Source organism: Caretta caretta, chromosome 19, assembly GCF_965140235.1.
Source record: "Caretta caretta isolate rCarCar2 chromosome 19, rCarCar1.hap1, whole genome shotgun sequence".
Taxonomy (NCBI): Eukaryota; Metazoa; Chordata; order Testudines; family Cheloniidae; genus Caretta; species Caretta caretta.
The window spans coordinates 84,979-110,149 of NC_134224.1; the positions used below are offsets into that span (position 1 = coordinate 84,979).

At 42.3% G+C, this 25,171-nt stretch overlaps 1 protein-coding gene across 1 annotated transcript; it reads left to right on the top strand.

Moving 5' to 3' along the window:
• Positions 1-1,413: 1,413 nt before the first annotated feature.
• RRAGC (Ras related GTP binding C) lies at positions 1,414-24,226 on the top strand. The gene is made up of 7 exons (XM_048825574.2): positions 1,414-1,791; positions 11,934-12,137; positions 13,781-13,980; positions 14,922-15,036; positions 17,286-17,428; positions 20,763-20,911; positions 22,539-24,226. Exons 1-7 carry the CDS (start codon positions 1,528-1,530, stop codon positions 22,685-22,687), a joined length of 1,224 nt encoding a protein of 407 aa, XP_048681531.1. The 5' UTR covers positions 1,414-1,527; the 3' UTR covers positions 22,688-24,226.
• The last annotated feature ends 945 nt before the right edge of the window (positions 24,227-25,171 follow it).

Here is a 25,171-nt window from a genome sequence, read left to right on the forward strand (position 1 = left end):
GAGCTGCGGGGGTGGTGCTTACAGGCAGGAGCAGTGCGCAGAGGGAGACCCTTGTCCTCCCTGCTCACTCACGGGGCCGCACTGGCCACTTCTGGGAGCGGTGTGGGGCTGGGGTAGGGAGTCAGCCCCCCCAAGATGGTGATTGACTGGGAGATCCTCTAGGATCACTAGTCTAGATAATACTTGGTCTTGCTATGAGTGCAGGGGACTGGACTAGATGACCTCCCAAGGTCCCTTCCAGTCCTACAAATCTATGAAAAAAGGCCTTATGATTCTTAAGGTAATCTGCAAACATTTGTAGTGTTCTAAACCTAACTTTTTATAAGCTTTGGAAGGAGTTAACTCATGTGATGTGAATGTTATACCTTTCAGAACAGGCTAACAAGACTAATTTACAGTGAATAATTTCAGTAGCACTACTAAGACTAAATATTGTTTTTCATATTAGCTGTAGGGTGCATTCTATTCCTAGCTATTTACAAATGTGAGGATTGATTACATTGCACAGCAAAAACCCACTAGTGAAGATCTATAAATACAGGTTTAATGAAACTATACTCGCTAAGGGACAAGAAGTGAGGAATGGATGAAGTTTAAGGTGATAAATTCTGGCAGTCTCCAGGGCTACACCCTATTATAGGCCAGGATTGTCATCCCTTTACCACACCTACTATCACTTTTTTCTGGCTGACAAATTATTTAGGTTGGCTGTCTGTAAATCAGAGTTGTGATATTGCTGGTATTCACTGTAAGGTTGCCAACTTTGGATAAATTCCTGGAGATTTCATCACATGGCAATCTTTAATTAAACATTAATCTTTAAGTTAGGGAAACACCAGGACAATCTTAGAGGGTTGGCAACCCTAATTCACATACATAAAGTTAAGCTACTTCTACATTAATAGGGTGATTTTGCTCACTGTTCATGAGGTAGGTTGTGGAGGGAGCAGAGGTGTTCAGGTAGCAGGTCTCCTGGTATGGGGGATTGTCAGGTGGAGTACGGAAGGAGTGTTGTACCTTGTACCACTCTAGCTCCCCAAGTTGGCAGTTATCACAACCCTCCCATCCTTCCCTAGCAGCGCGAAGCAGTCTCGGGCTCCGCGCTTAGATTCCCCGCTCCTGCTGGTCCGGTAGGCCAGGCTCCGGGTTTTTGATGCACCCATCGCAGCCGTGAGGGGAACACACATCTGGCCCCGACCCAGGCACCGCCTCCTCCCTTGCAGGGACTGGTCCATCTCCGTGGGGCGTCCCCCCCCCGAGGAATGGAATCCCAGCTACATGGCCCCGCCCGACTCCCTCTGTCACGTGTAGCGGTATAATCAGGTGACTCATCACCTGATCCGAGTAAGCCTACCCTGCGGGGCCCAGCCAATCAAAACTCACGGTTGTCAGGTTAGGCCAATCGGCGCGGAGGCATGTTAGGTTGCGTTAACGCGGTAGGAGTTGGGGTTCCTTCCATCCCGCCCTAGGCGGAGCGAAAGCGAGGGTTTGCGGGGTAGGTAGCGCTGGAGCGGGCGGCCTGTGGGGATGGCGCTGCAGTTTGGGGGGCCGGGCCCGGTCGGGGGGACTGAGGAGCCGGCTTTAATCGGGGGAAGCTTTGGCGCGTCTGATTCGTTCCCTAAGGACTTCGGCTACGGAGAAGAGGAGGAGGCGGAACTGGAGGGGGGCTCCGGCCCTGGTGGAAGCAGTGGTGTCCCGGGTGTGGCTGGGGGCGGCCCGGGTGGTGCGGATTCCAAGCCCCGTATTCTACTCATGGGACTGCGGCGCAGCGGGAAATCGTCTATCCAGAAGGTGAGGCCTGTAGGTGTGGGGGGCTTTGGGGGGAGCGGGAGTGTACGGGGGCTGTTCGTGGGTAGAGGGCCCCAGGGGGTGGCTAAGGGGTGCAGGGGCTAAGATGTAGCAGCTCTATTTGTACCTGCACTTCGACTCTCGTCTTCCTTTATCTCTCTCCTCCTCCCCTCCACCCCCCCCCCCCCCCATAAATGAGGCACCCGAATCTTGAGAAGAACATTTCTCTGAGCTGCAGTTCAGGCCTTGACACCGGTTATATAGGCGCTTCCAGTGTAGTTGCCTTTATTCATTGAAATGGGCCCTGAGCTTGCTTGGTCTTTCTGTTTCCCTATTTTCTCAGTAAATTGTGTGGTAAGCTGCCTAGGGCAGGGGGCCATTCCCTTTTAACTAACTATTTAGCAGGCCGGTAGCCCAGCGGCGGGGAGAGTGGAACTGGCTCCTTGTCTCCCGGGCTGGGGGAGGGTAAATGCCACCTGCACTGTCTTGAACCGTCTATGTGGCTTGTTTCTGATGAGAACTTCTCTCCACTTTGTACGTGTTAGTAGGCAACTTCTTCTTTTTAAAGTAGCAGCATATAGAGAAATTGAACAAAAAGGTTCTTATTTCCTAAAAAATGTATTCTCTGTCTGCAGAGATGTATGCTTCACGTTGAGTTTGGGCTTCAGCCTTTTTTATTTCTGATGCACAGGTGTCTTCTCCCCAAAACCAAGGTGTGCCTCAGGAAATGAAACAGGCAGATGTTTCTGAGATTTTTATCTACATGTTGATTTAAAAATAGGGTAAGCCACACCAGTGTGATGAATCTGCATTGTTGTTGTTAAAATTGCCAGTTCAGACAAGCCTTTAGTTTTTTAAACATTTTTTGGGAGCTACTCAGATTTCATTATCTGTGGGTGCAAAAGTATAATTAGATCTTCTGGATGATTTACTTCTTTGAGACAAAGAGAAAGATGGACAGTTTTGGATGGTGAATGCATTAACAAATGGCAACAATGTGTTAGACTTGCTGTTAGGCTTCATAGGGTTGCTAGGGCATTCTGCCCATCAAGGTCATAGTGTTGAGCTTCACAGTAGAAATCTAAGTTTAGAAAAATGGAACGGTGTGACAGTGATCCTCAATACTTGTCTGCAGCTCTTCAGAGTCTACACATAGCTCTCCTTGCTAAGCCCTTTTCTGTGACCCCCTATGTAAAGATGTGTCGGTGTATCGCAGTGTAGAGCATTGCCACGGCAGTAGCAATCTGAGCAATAACCTAATCTTTCTGGTTAAGACTTGTTAACCGTTCTCAACGTCTGTTAGCCAAAGGGCCAAGCCTTCCCAACAGCATGAAATTCAGTGGTCTGGTGGACTACCCTTCCTTCTGCCTAGTCTCCTGGGTTTATTCCCTTTCTCCTCCATCTCAAGTGCTTGGGTCGTATGACCTCATGCACCAACTCTGCTAGTCTTGACATTGCGTGCCCATGCCAGACTCTCACTTCCCAAAACAAGTCCTCTACTTTCAACTCGCCCATGGTCAGAGATCCCATGGTGGTCAAAGAAAACGCTACAAGACTCACTGAAATTGCATCTCAAGAAAACTGATGTGGACATCAGAAGCTGGGAAGAGCAAGCCACCAACCATTCCCAATGGTGCCACGTTCTCTGTCAGGCAGTGGCCCACTAGGAACACTAAGAAACACCTTCCCCCTCAAAGCTGAAAAAGAGAGCAGGAAGGAAAAAAGAACTTTCTTTCAGCAGGCAGCTGACCCACCAGGAAATGGCTGTACCTACTGTGGGTGGTTCTCTGGTTCCAGGATCAGACTCCTGAGTCATCTCGGGACCCATATGTAAATCTGTGGTACAGATCATCCTTGAATTGAGGGATCGCCGATGATGATGATAACCTCAGTTGGACGTAGACTCAGCTCGGAGCTCCAAAATAATGCTGCCATCACCAGATACGTAAACACTCTCAATTTTATTGTCGTGAGTCTTTTGGTACGTACTTGTTTAAAGCCCTGGACTTGGAGGTAACTTCAGTTTTTAACAAAAGTTTCTGGCTCTCACGGTTGTGGAGAAATACTGGAAAATGTGAAACCTAAAGATAATAAATCCAAAAGGCAGATTAAAAATTCCTCCAAATGTATTATTTTAAATCTCAGGATTAAACTAATCTCATGATTTCTGGGGGGCTTGACTCAAGACTTTTGAATGCTTGAGTCTGGCAATAATGTTAGTTCATGCTGGGCCTCACCCAGTGCTGCTCTCTGCTGGAGTGGGAGGAGGTCATTTGTCCCCCATACAGTTCTCTGCTTGCGGCTCCTAGCCTGCTCAAAAACAGGAAACATGGAGCTGAACTGCTTGAAGACCAGTGAAGGTCTCTACCTGCCATCCTAGCAGAGGACTCTTGTACTGGGAATCCCCCAATACCACCCCATCCAGCTAAGTGCTGTATATGGAAGGATCTAATAAGCCTTCTGATGGTGTTTTTCAAAGTTGGGGTTGTGACCCAGTACTAGGTTGCAGCATGTAAGGCACTGGGTCACTCTTATCAGCACCACTGACCGGGACTTTACAAGTGGATGGGAATCTGGGAGGCAGTGACCATGAGTTGGTTGAGTTCAGGATCCTGACGCAGGGAAGAAAGGTAAGCAGCAGGATACGGACCCTGGACTTCAGGAAAGCAGACTTCGACTCCCTCAGGGAACGGATGGCCAGGATCCCCTGGGGGACTAACTTGAAGGGGAAAGGAGTCCAGGAGAGCTGGCTGTATTTCAAGGAATCCCTGTTGAGGTTACAGGGACAAACCATCCCAATGAGTCGAAAGAATAGCAAATATGGCAGGCGACCAGCTTGGCTTAATGGTGAAATCCTAGCGGATCTTAAACATAAAAAAGAAGCTTACAAGAAGTGGAAGGTTGGACATATGACCAGGGAAGAGTATAAAAATATTGCTCGGGCATGTAGGAATGTTATCAGGAGGGCCAAATCGCACCTGGAGCTGCAGCTAGCGAGAGATGTCAAGAGTAACAAGAAGGGTTTCTTCAGGTATGTTGGCAACAAGAAGAAAGCCAAGGAATGTGTGGGCCCCTTACTGAATGAGGGAGGCAACCTAGTGACAGAGGATGTGGAAAAAGCTAATGTAGTCAATGCTTTTTTTGCCTCTGTCTTCACTAACAGGGTCAGCTCCCAGACTGCTGCGCTGGGCATCACAAAATGGGGAAGAGATGGCCAGCTCTCTGTGGAGATAGAGGTGGTTAGGGACTATTTAGAAAAGCTGGACGTGCACAAGTCCATGGGGCTGGACGAGTTGCATCCGAGAGTGCTGAAGGAATTGGCGGCTGTGATTGGCCATTATCTTTGAAAACTCGTGGCGAACCGGGGAAGTCCCGGATGACTGGAAAAAGGCTAATGTAGTGCCAATCTTTAAAAAAGGGAAGGAGGATCCTGGGAACTACAGGCCAGTCAGCCTCACTTCAGTCCCTGGAAAAATCATGGAGCAAGTCCTCAAAGAATCAATCCTGAAGCACTTGCATGAGAGGAAAGTGATCAGGAACAGCCAGCATGGATTCACCAAGGGAAGGTCATGCCTGACTAATCTAATCGCCTTTTATGATGAGATTACTGGTTCTGTGGATGAAGGGAAAGCAGTGGATGTATTGTTTCTTGACTTTAGCAAAGCTTTTGACACGGTCTCCCACAGTATTCTTGTCAGCAAGTTAAGGAAGTATGGGCTGGATGAATGCACTACAAGGTGGGTAGAAAGCTGGCTAGATTGTCGGGCTCAACGGGTAGTGATCAATGGCTCCATATCTAGTTGGCAGCCGGTATCAAGTGGAGTGCCCCAGGGGTCGGTCCTGGGGCCGGTTTTGTTCAATATCTTCATAAATGATCTGGAGGATGGTGTGGATTGCACTCTCAGCAAATTTGCGGATGATACTAAACTGGGAGGAGTGGTAGATACGCTGGAGGGGAGGGATAGGATACAGAGGGACCTAGACAAATTGGAGGATTGGGCCAAAAGAAATCTGATGAGGTTCAATAAGGATAAGTGCAGGGTCCTGCACTTAGGACGGAAGAACCCAATGCACAGCTACAGACTAGGGACCGAATGGCTAGGCAGCAGTTCTGCGGAAAAGGACCTAGGGGTGACAGTGGACGAGAAGCTGGATATGAGTCAGCAGTGTGCCCTTGTTGCCAAGAAGGCCAATGGCATTTTGGGATGTATAAGTAGGGGCATAGCGAGCAGATCGAGGGACGTGATCGTTCCCCTCTATTCGACATTGGTGAGGCCTCATCTGGAGTACTGTGTCCAGTTTTGGGCCCCACACTTCAAGAAGGATGTGGATAAATTGGAGAGAGTCCAGCGAAGGGCAACAAAAATGATTAGGGGTCTGGAACACATGAGTTATGAGGAGAGGCTGAGGGAGCTGGGATTGTTTAGCCTGCAGAAGAGAAGAATGAGGGGGGATTTGATAGCTGCTTTCAACTACCTGAAAGGGGGTTCCAAAGAGGATGGCTCTAGACTGTTCTCAATGGTAGCAGATGACAGAATGAGGAGTAATGGTCTCAAGTTGCAGTGGGGGAGGTTTAGATTGGATATTAGGAAAAACTTTTTCACTAGGAGGGTGGTGAAACACTGGAATGCGTTACCTAGGGAGGTGGTAGAATCTCCTTCCTTAGAGGTTTTTAAGGTCAGGCTTGACAAAGCCCTGGCTGGGATGATTTAACTGGGAATTGGTCCTGCTTTGAGCAGGGGGTTGGACTAGATGACCTTCTGGGGTCCCTTCCAACCCTGATATTCTATGATTCTATGATTCTAAGTCCTATCGGTGGTGCTGCCCAGTGAAGGCAAGCTAGTGCCTAACTGTTCCAACGCTGCGCCCTGGAAGCTGCTGGCATGGGGGCCACAGGGCTCCATGCGCTGACCCTGACCCGAGCATCGGCTCCGTACTCCAATTGGCTGGGAACTGGCCAATGGGACCTAAGGCAGTGCCTGCAGACGAGAGCTGTGCGGAGCAGCTTGTGCACCTCTGCCTAGGAGCCGGACCTGCTGCTGGCTGCTTCCGGGGCACAGCATGGTCCGCAGTGCCAGGATGGGGGAAGCCTGCCTCTGCGCCCTGGCTGAACCACTGAGGAGGAGCTGCTGGAGGTAAGTCTGTGCCCCAATCCTCTGCCTCAGCCATGAGGCGCCCCCGACCTGAAACCGCTTCCTGCACCCCAAACCCCCCGTTCCTGGCCCCAGCCCAGATCCTGCACCCCCTGTTCAGAACCCTGACCCCCTCCTGCACCGCAACTCCCTGACCTAGCCCAGAGCCCCCTCCCACACACCAAACCCCTCATCCCCAGCTCCGTTGGGTTGTGGGCATCAACAGTTTTCTTCAAATGGGTCCCCAGAAAAAAAGTTTGAAAACCACCGCAGGGGCTCACGCATATGCAGAGCCCTCTGCTGGTGTGGGGTAGCATTGCCAGCAGGGGCCTTCCACAGATTGTAGACAAACTAATGACTGTTGCTTGGAAAAGATTCCTACTCGTTGTGGGAAAGTGGATTTTTCAAACTCTGTGTTGTGGTACAAGGGGGCCCAAGAAACTAGAAGAAAAAGTTGTGGATGGTTGCTGAGAAGCACAGTAAGAATCAATAGACAAAAGCCAGCTTTGGACTCCATGAAATTGTGGACAACCATATGCTTTGGAGCATTGCTTATAGCTATTAGTATTCCCTAATGAATGGAATATCTAGTCCAAATATATATCTAGTGCTGCTCTTCCTGTTGGCTGTGGCTCAATGATAGTTTTCTTGATAGGAGTTGCCATACCTTATCATACCAGGGTCAGCACAGTCTAGTGCCTGTATCTAACAGTGGCTGATATGTAATGCTTTTGAGGAAGATGCAAGTAGGCAGTTATGGAATAACTATCCACAAGAAAATCTTTTTGTCCTAATCTCCAATACTTGGAAGATGCCCTGAAAGTTTAGATAGCAAAAATTAAAGCATTTTGGAAAGAATCTATTATAACTGGAGATTCTTGTTGTTTGTATAACCATTCAATCTGTTTGTGAACCCTACTAAGTACTTGGACCTTTCAGTATCTTGTTGTGGTGAGTGACACAGGTAAATTGTGAACTGTGTGAAATTATTTGTTTTGATCAATTAATTGAATATCCCCCTTTTTCTTTTTCTTTTTATGAAAACTATATCAGGCATTGCTATTCAGCTTGCTTTGCCTGACATTATTTACCTTGTTTACCATTGTTGTGTGTCCTCTTCCTCATCTTAACTCTAAACAGTTCCCATCTCTTCATACCACACCACACAATCCATTGTCTACAGCCAAGCTCTACGATACAACTGCATTAGCTCCAACCCCTTAGACAGAAACAAACACCTACAAGATCTCTATCAAGCATTCTTACAACTACAGTACCCACCTGCTGAAGTGAAGAAACAGATTAACAGAGCCAAAAGAGTACCCAGAAGTCACCTACTACAGTACAGGCCCAACAAAGAAAATAACAGAATGCCACTAGCCATCACCTTCAGCCCCCAACTAAAACCTCTCCAATGCATCATCAAGGATCTACAACCTATCCTGAAGGACAACCCATCACTCTCACAGATCTTGGGAGACAGGCCAGTCCTTGCTTACAGACAGCCCCGCAACCTGAAGCAAATACTCACCAGCAACCACACAACAGAACCACTAACCCAGGAACCTATCCTTGCAACAAAGCCCGTTGCCAACTGTGTCCACATATCTATTCAGGGGACACCATCAGAGGGCCTAATCACATCAGCCGCACTATCAGAGGCTCGTTCACCTGCACATCTAGCAATGTGATGTATGCCATCATGTGCCAACAATGCCCCTCTGCCATGTACATTGGTCAAACTGGACAGTCTCTACGTAAAAGAATAAATGGACACAAATCGGACGTCAAGAAGTATAACATTCAAAAACCAGTTGGAGAACACTTCAGTCTCTTTGGTCACTTGATTACAGACCTAGAAGTGGCAATTCTTCAACAAAAAAAACTTCAAAAACAGACTCCAACGAGAGACTACTGAATTGGAATTAATTTGCAAACTGGATACAATTAACTTAGGCTTGAATAGAGACTGGGAGTGGATGGGTCATTACACAAAGTAAAACTATTTCCCCATGTTTATTCCCCCACCCGCCATTCCTCAGACGTTCTTGTCAACTGCTGGAAATGGCCCACCTTGATTATCACTGCAAAAGGTTTTCCTCCCACCCCTCTCCCCCGCTCTCCTGCTGGTAATATCTCACCTTAAGTGATCACTCTCGTTTTAGTGTGTATGATAACACCCATTGTTTCATGTTCTCTATGTATATAAATCTCCCCACTGTATTTTCCACTAAATGCATCCGATGAAGTGAGCTGTAGCTCATGAAAGCTTATGCTCAAATATATTTGTTAGTCTCTAAGGTGCCACAAGTACTCCTTTTCTTTTTGCGAATACTGACTAACATGGCTGCTACTCTGAAACGTCTCTTCATATGAAAGTTTTCCTAAGTTTTAGTTGTCTGAGTCATTCTTGTTGTCCATCTGTTTGCTGCATTTTGACTGGTGATGCACATCTATCAAATCTTTGTTGAACTGCCCACAATGATACCCAAGTCTCTTTTCCTGAGTTGTTAACTTGAAGCCCGGTAAGGTGTGTAAGTCATTCAGATGATTCCTTCCAATATCTATTGCTTTGCATTTATTAACAATGAATTTAAACTGCTTTCATGTTGCTAGGTCACTGTTGTCAGGTCCCTCTCAAGCTTGTCAGTTTTCTCCAGACTCAATTAACCGGAGTAATCTTGGGGTTTGTCTCGACTACAAAATTAAGTCGACCTTAGTTAGTTGATATATAGCCACCGCAGTAATCACTGTGTTTTTTCATGTCCATACTACCCTCCTTTGGTCAGTGGTGTGCATCCTTTCAAGCAGTGTTTGCACCGATTTAAGTGGGGTAATGTGGGGGGGCTGAGAGCACAGGGCAGTGAGGCTCCTCCAGCCGTGAACTGACAGCCAACAGGCGATGTAAGTAACGCAGTATCTACACAGACGCTCATTTGCCTTAACTACCTTGACCTAAGCGCTACTCGTGTCATGAAGATGAAATTATTAAGTTGGTGTCATAGGCAACTTATATTGGCAGCAGTAATGTTGTTGTTGTATAGACGCTTTAGAGTTAGGTTGATGTAAGCTGCCTTATGTTGACTTAACTCTGTAGTGTAGACCAGGCCTTGCTTTTTGCAAATTTTGTTGTGTCCGTGAGTTCCTATCTTGGAATAGTAACTTTAAATTTTCTAGTTCTGGTCAGTATCTAAAACGGAAAGGGGTCTGTTTTCGTATTCTGTCTTGAAATCTCAAGCTGAAATCCCACAAAAATGTCTGTTTTGAGAGATATTAGCTCAAGATTGCAGAAATCTTGTGATAGAATTATGTAACTTTCCACTTTGTTACAATGTACATTTTTTTTTTTTTTCAAAATTCTTGACACACTTTGAATATTTGGATAATTACTGTTATACCAGAATTGGGTAAAATGAGTTAGGGTTTAGGTGGCTTGTCTAGTGTCACATGTCAAATCAGTGGTAGGAATAGAATTCACGTCTTCTGACTGAAAGTTCCTTGTTCTAGTAGATGATGGTACTTCTGTGGCACCAGCTTTTTTTTTTAGATGTCTGCTCCATTCCAGAATCAGATTTCTAGGTCAGCCCTGAACCAACACCCTTACGTTGTCTGTGTGGGGCACCATGCTGATAAAATGCTACCTTTCAAGTCTGAGGTTTGGCCCTGTCTGCTCTTGGTATTTAAGGATCTCCTGGCTGTTTTTGAAAGAGCAGGCTTTAATCCCAATGATATCCAATCTTAACTTGAGTAATTACTTGTATCCACCTCAATTTCACTGTGTAGCAATTAAATATGCTGTTCTTAACTTGTCCTGAAGCTATTGTGTTGTGGTACTGGTTCTGTTACAGTGGTTGCTGTATTCTGCCCCAGAGATGGCTCATTTTTGGAGATGGGTGAAGCTCATTCAAAGAATCTTGACTCTTGCAAAAGGTGCTATATAAATCACATTCTTTTTCCTTTACTTAACTATTAAGCCATTTAATTGTTCAGTTATAAATGACTTGTGGGGTAGAGCATGCAGTCGTGGCGTATAATTTGTGCTACTAGAGCTGCAGCCTTTAACTGTAGGCTATCTTCGGGCAGGGACTGTTTCTTTTCAGTTCATACAGCACTAACTATATTTGGGACTCCAATACCAGTTGGGGGGGTCTTTGAGGACTAGCATAGCATAAATAATTACTACTAGTGCTGCCGCTATGTTGTTCAGTAACTGCAACTTGAAAATTGCCCCCTTCTCTTTCGGATGTTTGTTCTACACTTATTCTTGAAGGGAATGGGGTCAGCTTTTCTCAGATCTGTCAGTAAGAAGAGCAAATGATTTGTTGTGGTATTATTGTCCTCACTCTTTCGGTTAGACTAACTACAGTTCTCGTGATTTTTGGGGTCTCTAAAACTGGGAAATCTGTTAAAATTTTCTTAACTTTTATCACAGCTTTAGAACAGGTTGTTTCTGACTTTGTAAAGTTCATCCTGGAGTGGTAGTAACACATTTAGTTAAGGAGCCCAAGTTTTAATTATCCCACTGAAATGAAAAGTGTGAACACTTCCGGAACCAAAGACTTGTAATATTACATGGCCACAGCCACAACACTGGTTATAGCTTCCCACTTACAGTTATTGTGGCAGTACACAGATGACCTGGAGGTACTGTATTACGCTAGTACAATGGGAAAAAAAGCAACTTGTCTTTTGCTGACTGGGGGATGGGATAATTCAGTCTTGTAAAATCCACGTAATTGAAAAACTATTTAGTGCAACTTAACTTTAGGTTAATTTCCTTCATCAGATAAAATAAACAATGTTTGCTATGTGTTTTTTTTTTTTTAACTTTTTCCCATTTTTCTTCCATTCTGAGACTTGTATTTTATTGGCAAGTTGCATGCTGATTGTGTGGCTTTATCCTCTGGTCATTATTACTTTATCTGTTCATTCTGAGAGAAAAAAGCAGCATTCTTAACTAGATTTTTGTCAAATCTTCAAAAGCCAATCAGTCTTCACTTTTCCTTTTAACAGGTGGTGTTTCATAAAATGTCTCCCAATGAGACCCTGTTTTTGGAGAGTACCAACAAGATTTACAAAGATGATATATCCAACAGTTCCTTTGTGAATTTCCAGATATGGGACTTTCCTGGACAAATGGACTTTTTTGACCCAACATTTGATTATGAGATGATTTTCAGAGGCACAGGGGCACTGATATATGTTATTGACGCCCAGGTAGATATTAATAGCTAATAATGCTGGGGAGTTTTCTTGCTATTTGAGACGGAGATGACTGTTTAAAAACCTAATACTGGCTAGAACCAATCACTTTTTCTTTTTCTTTTTTTTTTTTTAAAACCTGAATTTACTTTGTTACTGGCCCATTACATTTCATAGCTTGGCTGCTTTAATGGACATAAGAATTGTTGTGCAAGATCAAAGCAGAGAGTCTATATAGTCCAGTATCCTCTCCTTAGTTCTTAGTGTTTGGCTGACACCCTTGAGCTTGAGGGTTTTACTCATGGGTGCCTTCTGCGCCTAAAAATTCTGTGCACAATATTTTAAAGTTCTGCAAAGTTCTACAAATTTTATTTGTCAAATAAATGTGGAGGCTCCAGCATGGCATTGGGGAGCGAGCACAGACCACTGGCTTCACAGAGGTGGGAGATCATAGTGCAGCTGCCCCCGGGACACAGACTCAGCAGAGAGCCTGCACCCAACCCTGACAGCGCAAGGACTGGGCTTGCCCCAGAAACACCCCAGGGCCCTGCCCCTCCTTGCCAGGTCTGGGCAGGCAGGCTCAGCAAGGCAGAATCCAAGTGTGGAGGGGATCCAGGTGTGGGTTGAGAGGGTTCTGTGTGGGGCAGTCTGGGTGCAGGTGGCTCAATGGGGGATCAGAGTGTGTGTGGGGGATCTGGCCGCACAGGGGCTTGTTGGTGGGTCCTGGGTGGGGTCTAGATGCTGGGGAAATTGGGCTCAATGGGGTGGAGATCCAGGTGCAGGTGGCTTGTTGGGGTGGTACAGGTGAGGGGGAATGGGGCTTGTGGGGGTGGTGGGGTCTGGGGGCATGAGGCTTGGCGGGAGGTCTGGGTATGAGGGGGTCTGGATGCACAGGAACTGGGCAGATGGGGGGGAGCAGCTCGCTGTACAGTGATCCCTCCCCCTGTAGCTGAGGAGCAATGGTCGCAGGGAGTGGGGGAGTTTGCAGAGCTTCCTACAGCTGGGGGAGAAATCTGGGGGTGGGTCTGACATGGCCCTGGATGCTGTGCAGGGGAAGAGGAAGTCCCATCCTCCCCAATCCATCTGGGACTAGCAGCTGAGCCCTGCACAGGGTAGGAGCCACCAGCCAGGTCTTCCCCAGTCCCGCCCCGGGCCCCACAGTGATTTGCCTCTCTGCTGGCTGCCCTGGACACCCGAAACATACTACTGTGGAGGGTTGCATAACCACTCTTGTGGCTTCTCTTTGCTTCCCCACATCAGAAAGTCATTTTTCTATGGGGAAGCAAAGAAATCTGTGGGGGAACATAAATTGTGCACATGCACAGTGGCGCAGAATTCCTCCAGGAGTAGGGTTTGTATCCCTGTTGGGTGGGTTTTTTTTTTTTGTTTGTTTTTGTTTTTAAGTGAGTGCATTTATGTTATGAATGAGATCTAATCCTCTTTAAAGGTGACAGGACAGGATTTAGAACTTAATATCTGGATTTCTGTTTTGCCAAACTAGATTGTTTCTGCCACACTTCTATTCAAAGGTGGAAATTTTTTTTTCATTTCACTATTTTTGTATGTGTGCAAAGAGTGGAATAGAAGGGGATAGCGAAGAAAGATCAGTTAATTGGCTGGCAGCTGTGACATTAACCTCTGTCTACACTGATATACAGGATGACTACATGGAAGCTTTAACAAGACTCCACATTACAGTTTCTAAAGCCTACAAAGTCAATCCAGAAATGAACTTTGAGGTTTTTATTCACAAAGTTGATGGTCTGTCAGATGACCATAAAATAGAAACTCAAAGGGATATTCATCAGAGAGCCAATGATGATCTTGCAGATGCTGGGCTTGAAAAACTTCATCTTAGGTGAGTGATAGAAATTTTGATCTGTAACAATCTCACAACTGTATACATGAAACTAGTGACTTTTTTTTCTTTAATTTCTCATCAGATTTAATACGAGGGACTTTAATGAGGGCTAGTCCACACTTTGATACTAATATTACACAGACTACTTCGGTCTTACAAAATATACTATAGAACATTCACTAGTATAGAACTAAGCATTATTAATTAAATGAGTTGTCAATAAAGAAAATATAATTTGTCATACATGATCCTGGCTTTATTTTGCTTGCCAATTCCTTACTAATTTAAATGTATGTTGTATTGCACCTTGCAAGCTTTGCTCTATCAAGTATTAAAGCATCTTTTCGTGTCTCTGTAACTCACTTCTTCTTTCTTTACTCAAGGTCAGCGCTAACTCTGGTATATAGTCATGGTTGATGGGCTGTCGTTTGCTTATTGATATTTAATTGTTTAAATTATTCTGTCTGAGTACATTGAGGTCAATGTCTGGTTTTTCTTTATGGCCATCTCTACTCTGGGGAAATCTTTAAAAAATTGCCACTGGTTCTAACACTATCTCAGTGTAGACATGACCTAAGTGGAAGTGGTAGAAAACAGGAAGTTTTTTATAAAATTTAAATCTCTGAAAGGGAATGGCCTGGGCCTTTTTAACACATTTTTAATAGCTCTCTGCCAGAGGTTGTAATACTGCTAGCAAAAGGTAATGTGAAAAACATGCCCAGATCGCTCGCTCGCTCGCTTTGGTGGGAGATCATCCCTTGCTTACTCCAACAACTCTGTAAATGCCTCCTCATTTCTGTAGCAGCAGAATGGTATTGTGCCAGTAGAACTTGGATAAAACAATAGAGTTCAAATGTTAGGATTTTTAACTTTGACAATTTATTGCAGCACTGATTTACATTTTCTTAGATTGGATTTTTTTGTTTTTAAACCTACAGCTTTTATTTGACCAGTATCTATGACCACTCAATATTTGAAGCCTTCAGTAAGGTTGTACAAAAACTCATTCCACAACTGCCAACCTTGGAAAACCTACTAAATATCTTTATATCAGTAAGTGAAATATTATTACTTTTAGTTACTAACCTTATCTTAAAAATAAACTATTTTAAAATATATGCTGTAGTGTATACTGGCAAAATTGTGCTTTTTGCAAATTTAGCATATTCCAGGCTCCTTTTGCACCCTTGCCAGTGAAATAAGCTGTACCAGCAAAAGCACGCTGATGGTATAACTGCATCTACACTATGGGTTTTTGCTGGCACAGCTATGTTAGTCACAAATCACATCTCATTATACTCCTCACTAACATAACTATGCTGGTGAAAGTTTATAGTATAGACCTGGTTTTAGTCAATTATAGATAATTGCACAGTGTCGGGAAGGGAAAACTGCTCATGGGGAGCATTACTTGCTAGAGGTAGTGTTGCTGTTTTCTGTTGATTACACTGAAATTTATTTTTAATATAACCTCTGGTGAGAGGAAGCAGAATAGTAGAGTGGAAAGACAACAGAAGGGTTTGCATGAGGAGGACTGTGTACAGCAAACATTAAGAGATCCTTGTTATCATAGGGGCAACTTTAAAAAAGCCCTCCTGAGAAAGAAATGAGTGAGGGGTGTGTGTGTGGGAGGGTGCTCACTTATTCATGCTGTATAGCAGGAGACAAGGAAGTGCTTGGATATCCTCTTGATATGGCTCTGTAAGAACCTAGCCAGATAAGGGGATAAGAATGGAGCTGTAGGTTGGAACAGAGCTGTGTAACACTTTGAGGAATAGAACATGGAGTATAAATTTAATATGGAAGTGGCCAGTGAATAGTCTTCAGAGAGATGTCCGGGATATGTGCCCGAAATGTGGTATACAAACCATCTGGGGAGAGGCTACTATAAATGCTTCTTTTGGCTCATAAATAGAGATTCTGACTGAAATCCATATTGCACTCATTTGAACCTATTTACTGCCAGTGGTAGGCATTTGGTGAACTTTCAGTATGCATATATGCACCCTAGGTCATCCAGTCAGAATATTCTCAAAGAAGTGACCGTTAGGGACATGTGATCGCTTCAGTGTCCTCTGATGATAACTTCTGTAATATCTGATACTCTTCGTGCAGTCACAAATATGGTAGCTGATTTTAGTTGCCCTCTCTTTCCCATCAGAATGTCCATTCCCTACATCATTTGGGCTACTTACGGTGTGATTGCTACCTACAGAGAAAGTCAACTGTATAGGAGTAGCCTCCGGTCTATAGAAAGTATTTGCCACTGCCTAAATAACTTCTTCACCTGAAGAAGAGCTCTGTGTAGCTCAAAAGCTTGTCTCTTTCACCAACAGAAGTTGGTCCAATAGGAGATACCCTGGGACTGACACACCACAACACCGCTGCATATAATTTGTTCATAGTAATACTTGTCCTTCACCTTTCATTACTGAATTCATTTAGTGGCTAGAGCTAGTTTATTGGCATTTGCACATGTGCAGCTATCTTGTTGAAGAGGAAAAATTCTATAGAAGGTAGAGAAGTAATTGTCAGTTAGGTCCTTGGGAAATTGTAGTGAAATTTAGTCTTTATTAACCATAAAAACTCATGAACTGATGGGGAGTGGGGGTTTTAAAATGTTGCCTTCTACATTTTTTCAGTAGCTTATATAATGGCCGTTTACAGCAAATAATTCATTCATTCAGAGTGGTAGCCGTGTTAGTCTGTATCAGCAAAAACAACGAGGAGTCCTTGTGGCACCTTAGAGACTAACAGATTTATTTGGGCATAAGCTTTTGTGGGCTAGAACCCATTTCATCAGATGCATCTTATGCCCAAATAAGTTTTAGTCTCTAAGATGCCACAAGGACTCCTCGTTGTTTTTGCTGATACAGACTAACACGGCTACCACTCTGAATGAATGAATGAATTATTTGCTGTAAACGGCCATTATATAAGCTACTGAAAAAATTTAGAAGGCAACATTTTAAAACCCCCACTCCCCATCAGTTCATGAGGTTTTTATGGTTAATAAAGACTAAATTTCAGTACAATTTCCCATCAGCTAAAATGCAAAATTGATAATTTAGTTAGCTAGCTGCATTTTGCTAAAAGGTTTCCAAGCTGATGCAGTGCCCTGTACAGAATCTCTGGAGACTATGGAAACTGTTCAAATCTTAATCCCATTTTGGTCCTTTTGAGTAATTGAAATTTTGTTTTTTTCCTGCTCTTAAAAATGTGAAACTATGAATTCTACGTAAGACTTAAAATTTAGATGTTCTGATGACTCAGCATGCATCTCCAATTCTTTCTTTTTGAAGAATTCAGGCATTGAAAAAGCCTTTCTCTTTGATGTAGTCAGCAAAATCTACATTGCGACAGACAGTTCCCCTGTGGATATGCAGTCATATGAGCTGTGCTGTGACATGATCGATGTAGTGATTGATGTGTCTTGTATATATGGGTAAGTGACAAATCCTTTTAGAGAGTTGGCTTAAGATAAGCTCTATAAAATGGCTTAGATGAGAGCTGCAAACTTCATGCAAACATGTCTGTCCCCTTAGCTACAGGGTGAGGTGGGCTGTAGAGCTTCTTCTCTGGTCCATTTAGAGAGGAAAGATGGTATTCTGGTTCAGCAACTGGACTGGGTTGTGCAGATAAGAGCTTTTTCTGTCTGTCACAGCTCTCTTTGACCTTACACAAGTCACTTAACTTCTCTAAGCCCCAGCTTCCACTTTAAAATGTGAATATACATTTTTTTGCCTCAGTGTTGAGTGTAAATCCATTTAATTTCTGTAATGCTTGATGATGATGAGCTGTACAAAAACCTACAAATTCTATACCATCCACTCCTGTTCTTATGCACTTTCCTAATGAGCATTAATTAACAATGCAATGAAACTACACTGATTCAAAAGGTTCTCATTGCCTGGGGGAAGTTACTTTTTTGAGCAGGTCAGGCTCAGCCTTCGTTAACACCTTTCTGATGGAGGCAGACTGAACACTGTTTCCTCTGCAGCCTAGTCTAAGCTTCACATCTAAGTGGTATCTAATGGATGTTGCACTGCCTCAGGGTGGTTGCTAGAGCAATAAGAAAAGTATTTCCTCCAGAGGTGGCACATATACTGCTGCAGTGTGTGCTTTAGCTTCTCTTGACTCACAACCAGAATATGACCTTAATGCAACTACGGATAGGATGTCTTTAGTCTGTATTGACAGCTGCTTGGAAATACCCTCTCACTCAACGGTGTCAAACTCATGGAGAAGGCTGAATTCCATTCTTAATTATAGCCCAAGGGGTGAGATATAAATTTAGGATTAAATAACATTGTTAATCCTCGATGGATCTTCCTCCAATATCAATGTGAAGTTTTATGCAGATTAGGTAGAATATAGTATTTCTTTCAGTACCTTATTACATTCAGCATCGTTTATGGGGAAAATGGGCTCACAAATAGGACCACTGCTTCTGCCCCTCTTTTCTTTCTTTCTTTCCCTTTCTCTCTTTATTTTTTTCCCCTTTGGATTTCCTTCCATGCCAGAACTCCAGATTCCTACTCCCTACCCATTCCATCCACTGAATTGTGGAGCAGTTAAAATAGTTAATTCTTGCTTTAATGTTTTCAATAGACTTAAAAAGTTAATACACAAGACTAACTGTTGGGCAGGGGTGTTCACTTTTTTAGTCAGTCATTCCAGAACCAGGAAGATAGTGTTGCATGAGTTAACCTCCCCAATTTGATACAAGTGTTTCTTTGCAACTGTGGGGGTCCAGAGACTCCTTGCTTTTAAATTAAAAGTGAGATATTGTAGAACCTGAATTTGTCATGTAAGGCCACATATATAGATACAGCGAGTGGGCCAGGTGGAGGACACCACTACTCTAAGTACTTTCAACAGAGAAGAGCAAATGAAGTATATTCTGGAGTACATACATGCTGTTGCTAAACACTAAGGGGTAAAAGTACACACAACTAAAACTTAACTGCAGCTTTCTTAATCATTTGCCTTTACATTGACATCCAGGCTTCATTATAATTCTAGTGTATCAACATGTTACACCTTCTCCACTTCAGCTCCTTTAACTGATTAAATTACCATTTTAAGGTAGCTAAATACTTGAATATCTTCTCTTAACCGTCTCTTTCCATAATATAGGCACAAGACTTCCAGAAACAAGGATCTAACATTAATTTTTAAGTCTATATTTAGACTCCTAAATAAGTGGTCTGGTTTTCAGGAGTTCTAAGCATCAAACACCCAGCAATTTCTAGTGAAGTTGATGTGCTTAGCACTACGTGGCCTGATATTCAGAAGATTCTTTAAAGTGTGCTTTGCTATGCCAAATAAGTAGGTTGTGATGACAAAGCCACAAGTAGTTTTAAGTTGGCCTATACTCTAGATTTTTATAAGATCTAACTGTATACGGTGTGTTACAAATATGCAATTTTATGGCTGAAAATACTTTTTTCCAGGGATAAACTGGAGGATGTTAAACTAAACTTTATCATGGAATTGTAGTTGCAGCTCTGTAGTGATGGATGCTAATGAGTAGTTCCATGAGTGTAACCTTTAATTACCTAAACCCTACAGTCTTTTTTTTATTTTTATTTTTTTTAATACAAGAAAACACATTTGAGTGTCATTCTGCAATGAATCCATTCCTACAAATTAACAAACCTTAATCCTCCCCAAATACAGGGTTAAAACCCTGGTATTTCAGTTCAAAGCACAGGCCTCTACTACTTGAGCTGAAGGAAGCTCTTTTGATTGTAGAAGGACCCTATGTCCTATAAGCTGGGGGTGGGGAATCATAACAGACAAAGGGGAGTCCTGTGCTGTCTCCCATACCACACTTCCAGTAGGCTTGTCCAAACTCCTTTCTTCACCCCTTCATGAGATATGCATTTATTCTATGGCTTAAATGTAAGAAATAGTCATGAGGCAGGGCTGTACTTGTGAACAGTTCTCCATATATGCTTGCCTATATTTCCTCTCAAGCAGTTTCTTCCTAGGACTTTTCTCTGAGACTTCTTGGCTCCGAGACAAGAAAGCTAGAGGCAGGGACACTTAGCCTTTTCTCTTGTTGGTTCTGAGACCCATCTGGTTTTAACTATCAGGGTGAGTCAGTGAAATAATTCTGCATGTCCACCCATGGTCTTAAAGCTTAACCTCCCCTCTCTATATTTCTCTTCTATAGTCACCACACACTTTTATATATGTTTATTTAATTACAACACAACTTCTTCAAATGTAGCCTGTGTATAAGATTTAACTAATGGTATGTTTAAAGGATAGTAACAAGCAGCCTTTGATCAAGAAGAATCAGTGAAACAAAATTCAATATTTTAATGTTTGAACTTGCATTTTGACCAGTTTTCTTTGACTAAGTGAAACTAGGAATTTTGATATCAAACTAGTTCTAACCAAAGTTACATGTAGCTGATGGATCTAAATGGCAACCTTAAATATGGAGACATGATCATCCTATCTCCCTACTGCAAAGGTAAAATGAAATGCTTAGCTTCAAACCTGCTCTCTTAACTGGAAGTTGATTGGAGGTATGATTGATGTTGCTGATTTGACATTTAAGGAAAATTTGTGCCCATATCTGGTTGGAGATAAGAATATTAGGGTTTGCTAAATGTATTTGCTGCCGAGTTTCTCCTCTTTTTTTCATGTCTCATTCTGATATACAGCCATGTGGGGTAGGGCATTCACAAAATGTTCTCTTTCTGAAAAGCGATCTAAATTGTCAGTGTATATTGAATGGTTCATTGTTTGTATCATTATTGTAGTTTAAAGGAAGATGGCAGTGGAAGTGCTTACGATAAAGAGTCGATGGCGATTATCAAACTCAATAATACAACTGTCCTATATTTAAAGGAAGTGACAAAGTTTCTAGCACTTGTCTGCATACTTAGAGAAGAAAGCTTTGAGCGCAAAGGTAAGCACTTTGACTAAAAAAATCTTTTTCCAGAAGAAAAAAAAAAAAAGCAGTTTGTCACTTAAAAGATCTTATGTTGATTTATGAAGCAGCTGAAGAAGTCTAATTAAAAACTATTTGTATCTTGACCATCATTAGCTTCCTTAAGATGACTTAAACCTTGGATGTCTTTATTTCTTCCATTCTTTGAGTAAACTTTTTTTTCTTCTTCCAAAAGAGATAAGTGTGAAGACGTCTCATTCTCTCTGCAGTATGTGGAAATAAATTAAACAGTTTTAATTCTGATCTATCCTCCCATTAATATAAGGGCTGGATAATCTAACTTTGGCTGAGTAATTTGCCTCTGTAACATCTACATCAGTTGAAGCAACATATAGTAGCTCCGATTGCTGTTTTTCCTCTGTTTATGTTCACTCATAATAATGTAAGGGTATTTATGCTAGAAAATAGTTATGAAGTTTAGTGGTTTTTTGTTCTTACTCCAGTTTGGGCCTTTTGATCTGAACTTAGATTTAAACAGTGTTCATAACATCATTTACTGAATTGGAGTTCAAAAGCAGTGTTAGGGATGGAATGGTAGTGTACAATAGAACCTCAGTTATGAACACCTCAGGAATGGAGGTTGTTTGTAATTCTGAAATGTTCGTAACTCTAAACAAAACATTATGGTTGTTCTTTCAGCCATTTACAACTGAACATTGACTTAATACAGCTTTGAAACTTTACTATGCAGAAGAAAAACGCTGCTTTTTAACCTCTTAATTTAAATGAAAGAAGCACAGAAACAGTTTCCTTACCTTGTCAAATCTTTTTTAAAATTTTTCCTTTATTTTTTTGGTCTCTGCTGATTCCTGACTGCGTAGTTCTGGGCCCAAATGAAGTGTGTGGTTGAGCGGTCTGTTTGTAACTGAGGTTCTGCTTTACTATTGTTCCTGGCCATATTTAATTTTACATGATTCCTTTTTCTTCACTGTTCATCTTCATTTATCCCACCTCTATGGCTGTCTATAAACTCTGACATATAAGATCTTTTTATTAGCTGTCTCTAAAAATCACTGCTAACATTTTTTTTCAAATAGTAATGCTGAAGTAGTGACCTTGCGACAGTGTTTCGAAGGGCGAGTGTGGTCACGTGCGAGCGCTGGGAGAGAGGTCTCCCAGCGCTCCTGGTAATCCACCTCCATGAAGGGATTAGCTCTGAGTGCTGGGAGCATGGCTCCCAGCTCTAGGAGCCTATTTACAACAGTGCTTTAAAGCGCTCTGACTTGCTGCGCTCGGGGGTGATTTTTTTTCACACCCCTGAGCCAGCAAGTTAGAGCGCTATAAAATATAAGTGTAGCCAAGCCCTCAGTCATGATCTGCTGTTTTTGGCATATTGTATTATACATTCCTAACAAATGCCTTTACATCCTAAAAAGTGAAACAGCGTAAATAAAGATTGGCACTGTTTTTTTCATTAAATATTCTGCACAATAACTTACCTCTGACTCCTTTGGTTTTTACAGAGTCTTTCACTGCTCAGAAATCTCTTAATAAATTAAGCAGAATTACTTTATGCTAATTTAAGTTTCATTGGGTATTTGAGAGAGACACTGAACCGAGGAACCTTTTTTCCTTCCCTCCACAGGTTTGATAGACTACAACTTCCATTGTTTTCGCAAAGCTATTCATGAAGTCTTTGAAGTAGGTGTTGTCTCCCATAGAACCTGCAATCAAGCAACCACCCCAAACATGAAAGCAGTGACTCACAATGGCACACCTAGAAATGTAGTCTAGGTGAAGATTTAAAAACTGGTTGGACCAACTTTTACCAGCTCTTCACTCCAAAGTTTAATTTTATAGAACAGGATAAGAATACTGTCTTAGTCTGGTGTGTGTTCCACAAGAAAAGAGCAACACTAACTCTGGAAGAGCAGCCTGTTAACTGATGTTGGACAACTGAAACTACTGTAAAACATTTGAAGTTCAGTGGAGTTAGAATTGTCAACTGAAAACCAGCTTTAGCCTGATCGTGGTGGCTTTTCCTGTTCAAAGTCCTATTTTAAGAGTCTGGATATAATATAAATGGGAGAAATGTCCCTTTTGGTGGAACTTACAAATGATCGTGTAATGTGGAATACTGCAGTGACTTGCTCATCTTCATTTTTAGTTGTTCTGTAAAATATCCAGTTTTGTTTAAGTTGAACCTTTTGCCTTTCAAAGAAGTTGGTGGTGTGGACACTATGTAGAAACGTCCTTAAATTCATGCTTTTTGCTTTGTAAAGGTCTGTGGTCTATAACTTCAGTAAAACCCAAACATTCCATAAAATTCCTTTGATTATACTTGCATTGCTCTTCAGAATGTCCCAGAAAATTCCTTATCTTGATAAACAGAGGGAAGGCCAAGGTTTGCCTGCTCTCATATGTTCTGGTCCAGTTAAGACTGAGCTCTAGCTTTGTTCTAGACCAGTTACCTTCCTAGGTTTCAGATAGCATTTTTCACCGTATTTGTAAAGAAGATAAAGGCAAGAACCACCACCTTTCACTGTGCTTTTATCAGAAGAGGCTTAAACTAAAACATTCTCAACCTTGAATTGATTACTCAGTCCCAGTGATGAGAGGGATTTAAATAAATAACTGTAAATTTACAAACATCTAGCATAATATCTAACACTTAGGGTAACATTTTTATAATTGTCAAAGCTACTTTCCTGGGGGTAAAAACCCAAATCCTTCACCTTTTGATGTCAGAAGTCTTTGGATTTTCTACAGTTCATCCCATTTCTAAATCAGAGGCTGGGGTGATGAGCACAATCTATGTAGGAATGGAAAATTGATTTCCAATGGCATTGACTTAAATGACCACAAGAGTGCCAGTTTGACCATTTCCTGTATTGATACCCCTCCAGAATAGATAGCTTATGATATTGTTTTTTGCCTCAGACCTACTTAAATACTGAGTGTCTCCTTGATCTTTTCAATAGTTTCCATAGTATGAAAACCAGCATATGTGAATCGTTAATCTAATTTATTGATAACTTCAAACTTTCATAGTGTATAACTTTATCTGTCATGTAATGAGTGGTAAGCCCTTTCCCTGTTCCCTTCAATTCTTTCCCCTTAGTACCAATGCTTGTATGTTCAAAAGTCACTGGACCAGTTGAGTACACAAGTGCCCACTGTAAAATGTGTATATATGAAGTTCTATATACTTAATTGTGACTTGAGTGATTTCTGCAAATTAAGCGTTTACCTGACTCCTCATATTCAGGGGAGAGAACCCCTTTTCCCTGAACTGTTTAAAATGTGTATGAGTAAATGCATTCACCCCAGCAAGTGTTCATCTGGCATACGTATTGTACCTTGTCTCATGACTTCAGGGATGTTGCACCTAGCATCCATTTTTATAAAGGGGTCTGTTTCAAAGCTCATTCAAATCAGGGATGGAGGGATTCAATGGGTTAGATCAGGTTCCTTAGTAAGTTTCTAAACATGCACCCGATACGATTTTGGCTGTATGTTGACAATAGAATTGTAGTTACCTGGGTGGGGGTGCAGTTGATGCTGAAGAATAATATGTAAGTGGTTTGACAGGATCAATAGAGCACTACAGCATAATCCTTCATCTGTATTACTGTGGTGTGTGTGTGTGTGTGTGTACTGTCAGAATTAGCAGCCCACCTAACCAGCAATGGAGCATGGTAGCAGACATCATTCCAGTGCATTTGCTGGTCTCTCAACAGTGCAAGCAGAGAGATGTTTTTCACCTCTCTCTCTTCTTTGATCTCTCCACCTTGCTGCACAAATAAAGTGAGAGATGACGACAAATTTATCACTAGCACCTTCCTTTGTCAGAGGATAAACGATGCATCCACAAAAAAGTTAACTGTCAAAATTAACTGGACCTAATTAGGTCCAATAAAGAAGAAAGAGTGCTTTATTCTTTTTCCCAGTAAACAGTGTGAAATACTTTTATTTCTAAAATGCAGCTTCCAGAGATAAGGACTGCTTTTACAGAATTATGTGAGAGGGTGTCCTGAATTTTTTGTATCTTAATCAGGGATGGAATATAAAGTAGAGTGAGTTGTTGTGTGTGCTAACCTTCTGAGTTAATATTAACTAATGAGAAAGTGGAAAAACTTGACAAGATATTTCTAAAACGTGTTTGTCAGCACAGAGGTGTTGCTTAAATCAGTTTGTTTACTTTCACTCAAAAGAGTTGATAAGTCTAAAACAGCTCAAATTGCACATAGAATTCTGTTGCTCTCTAGTCTTGTCCCC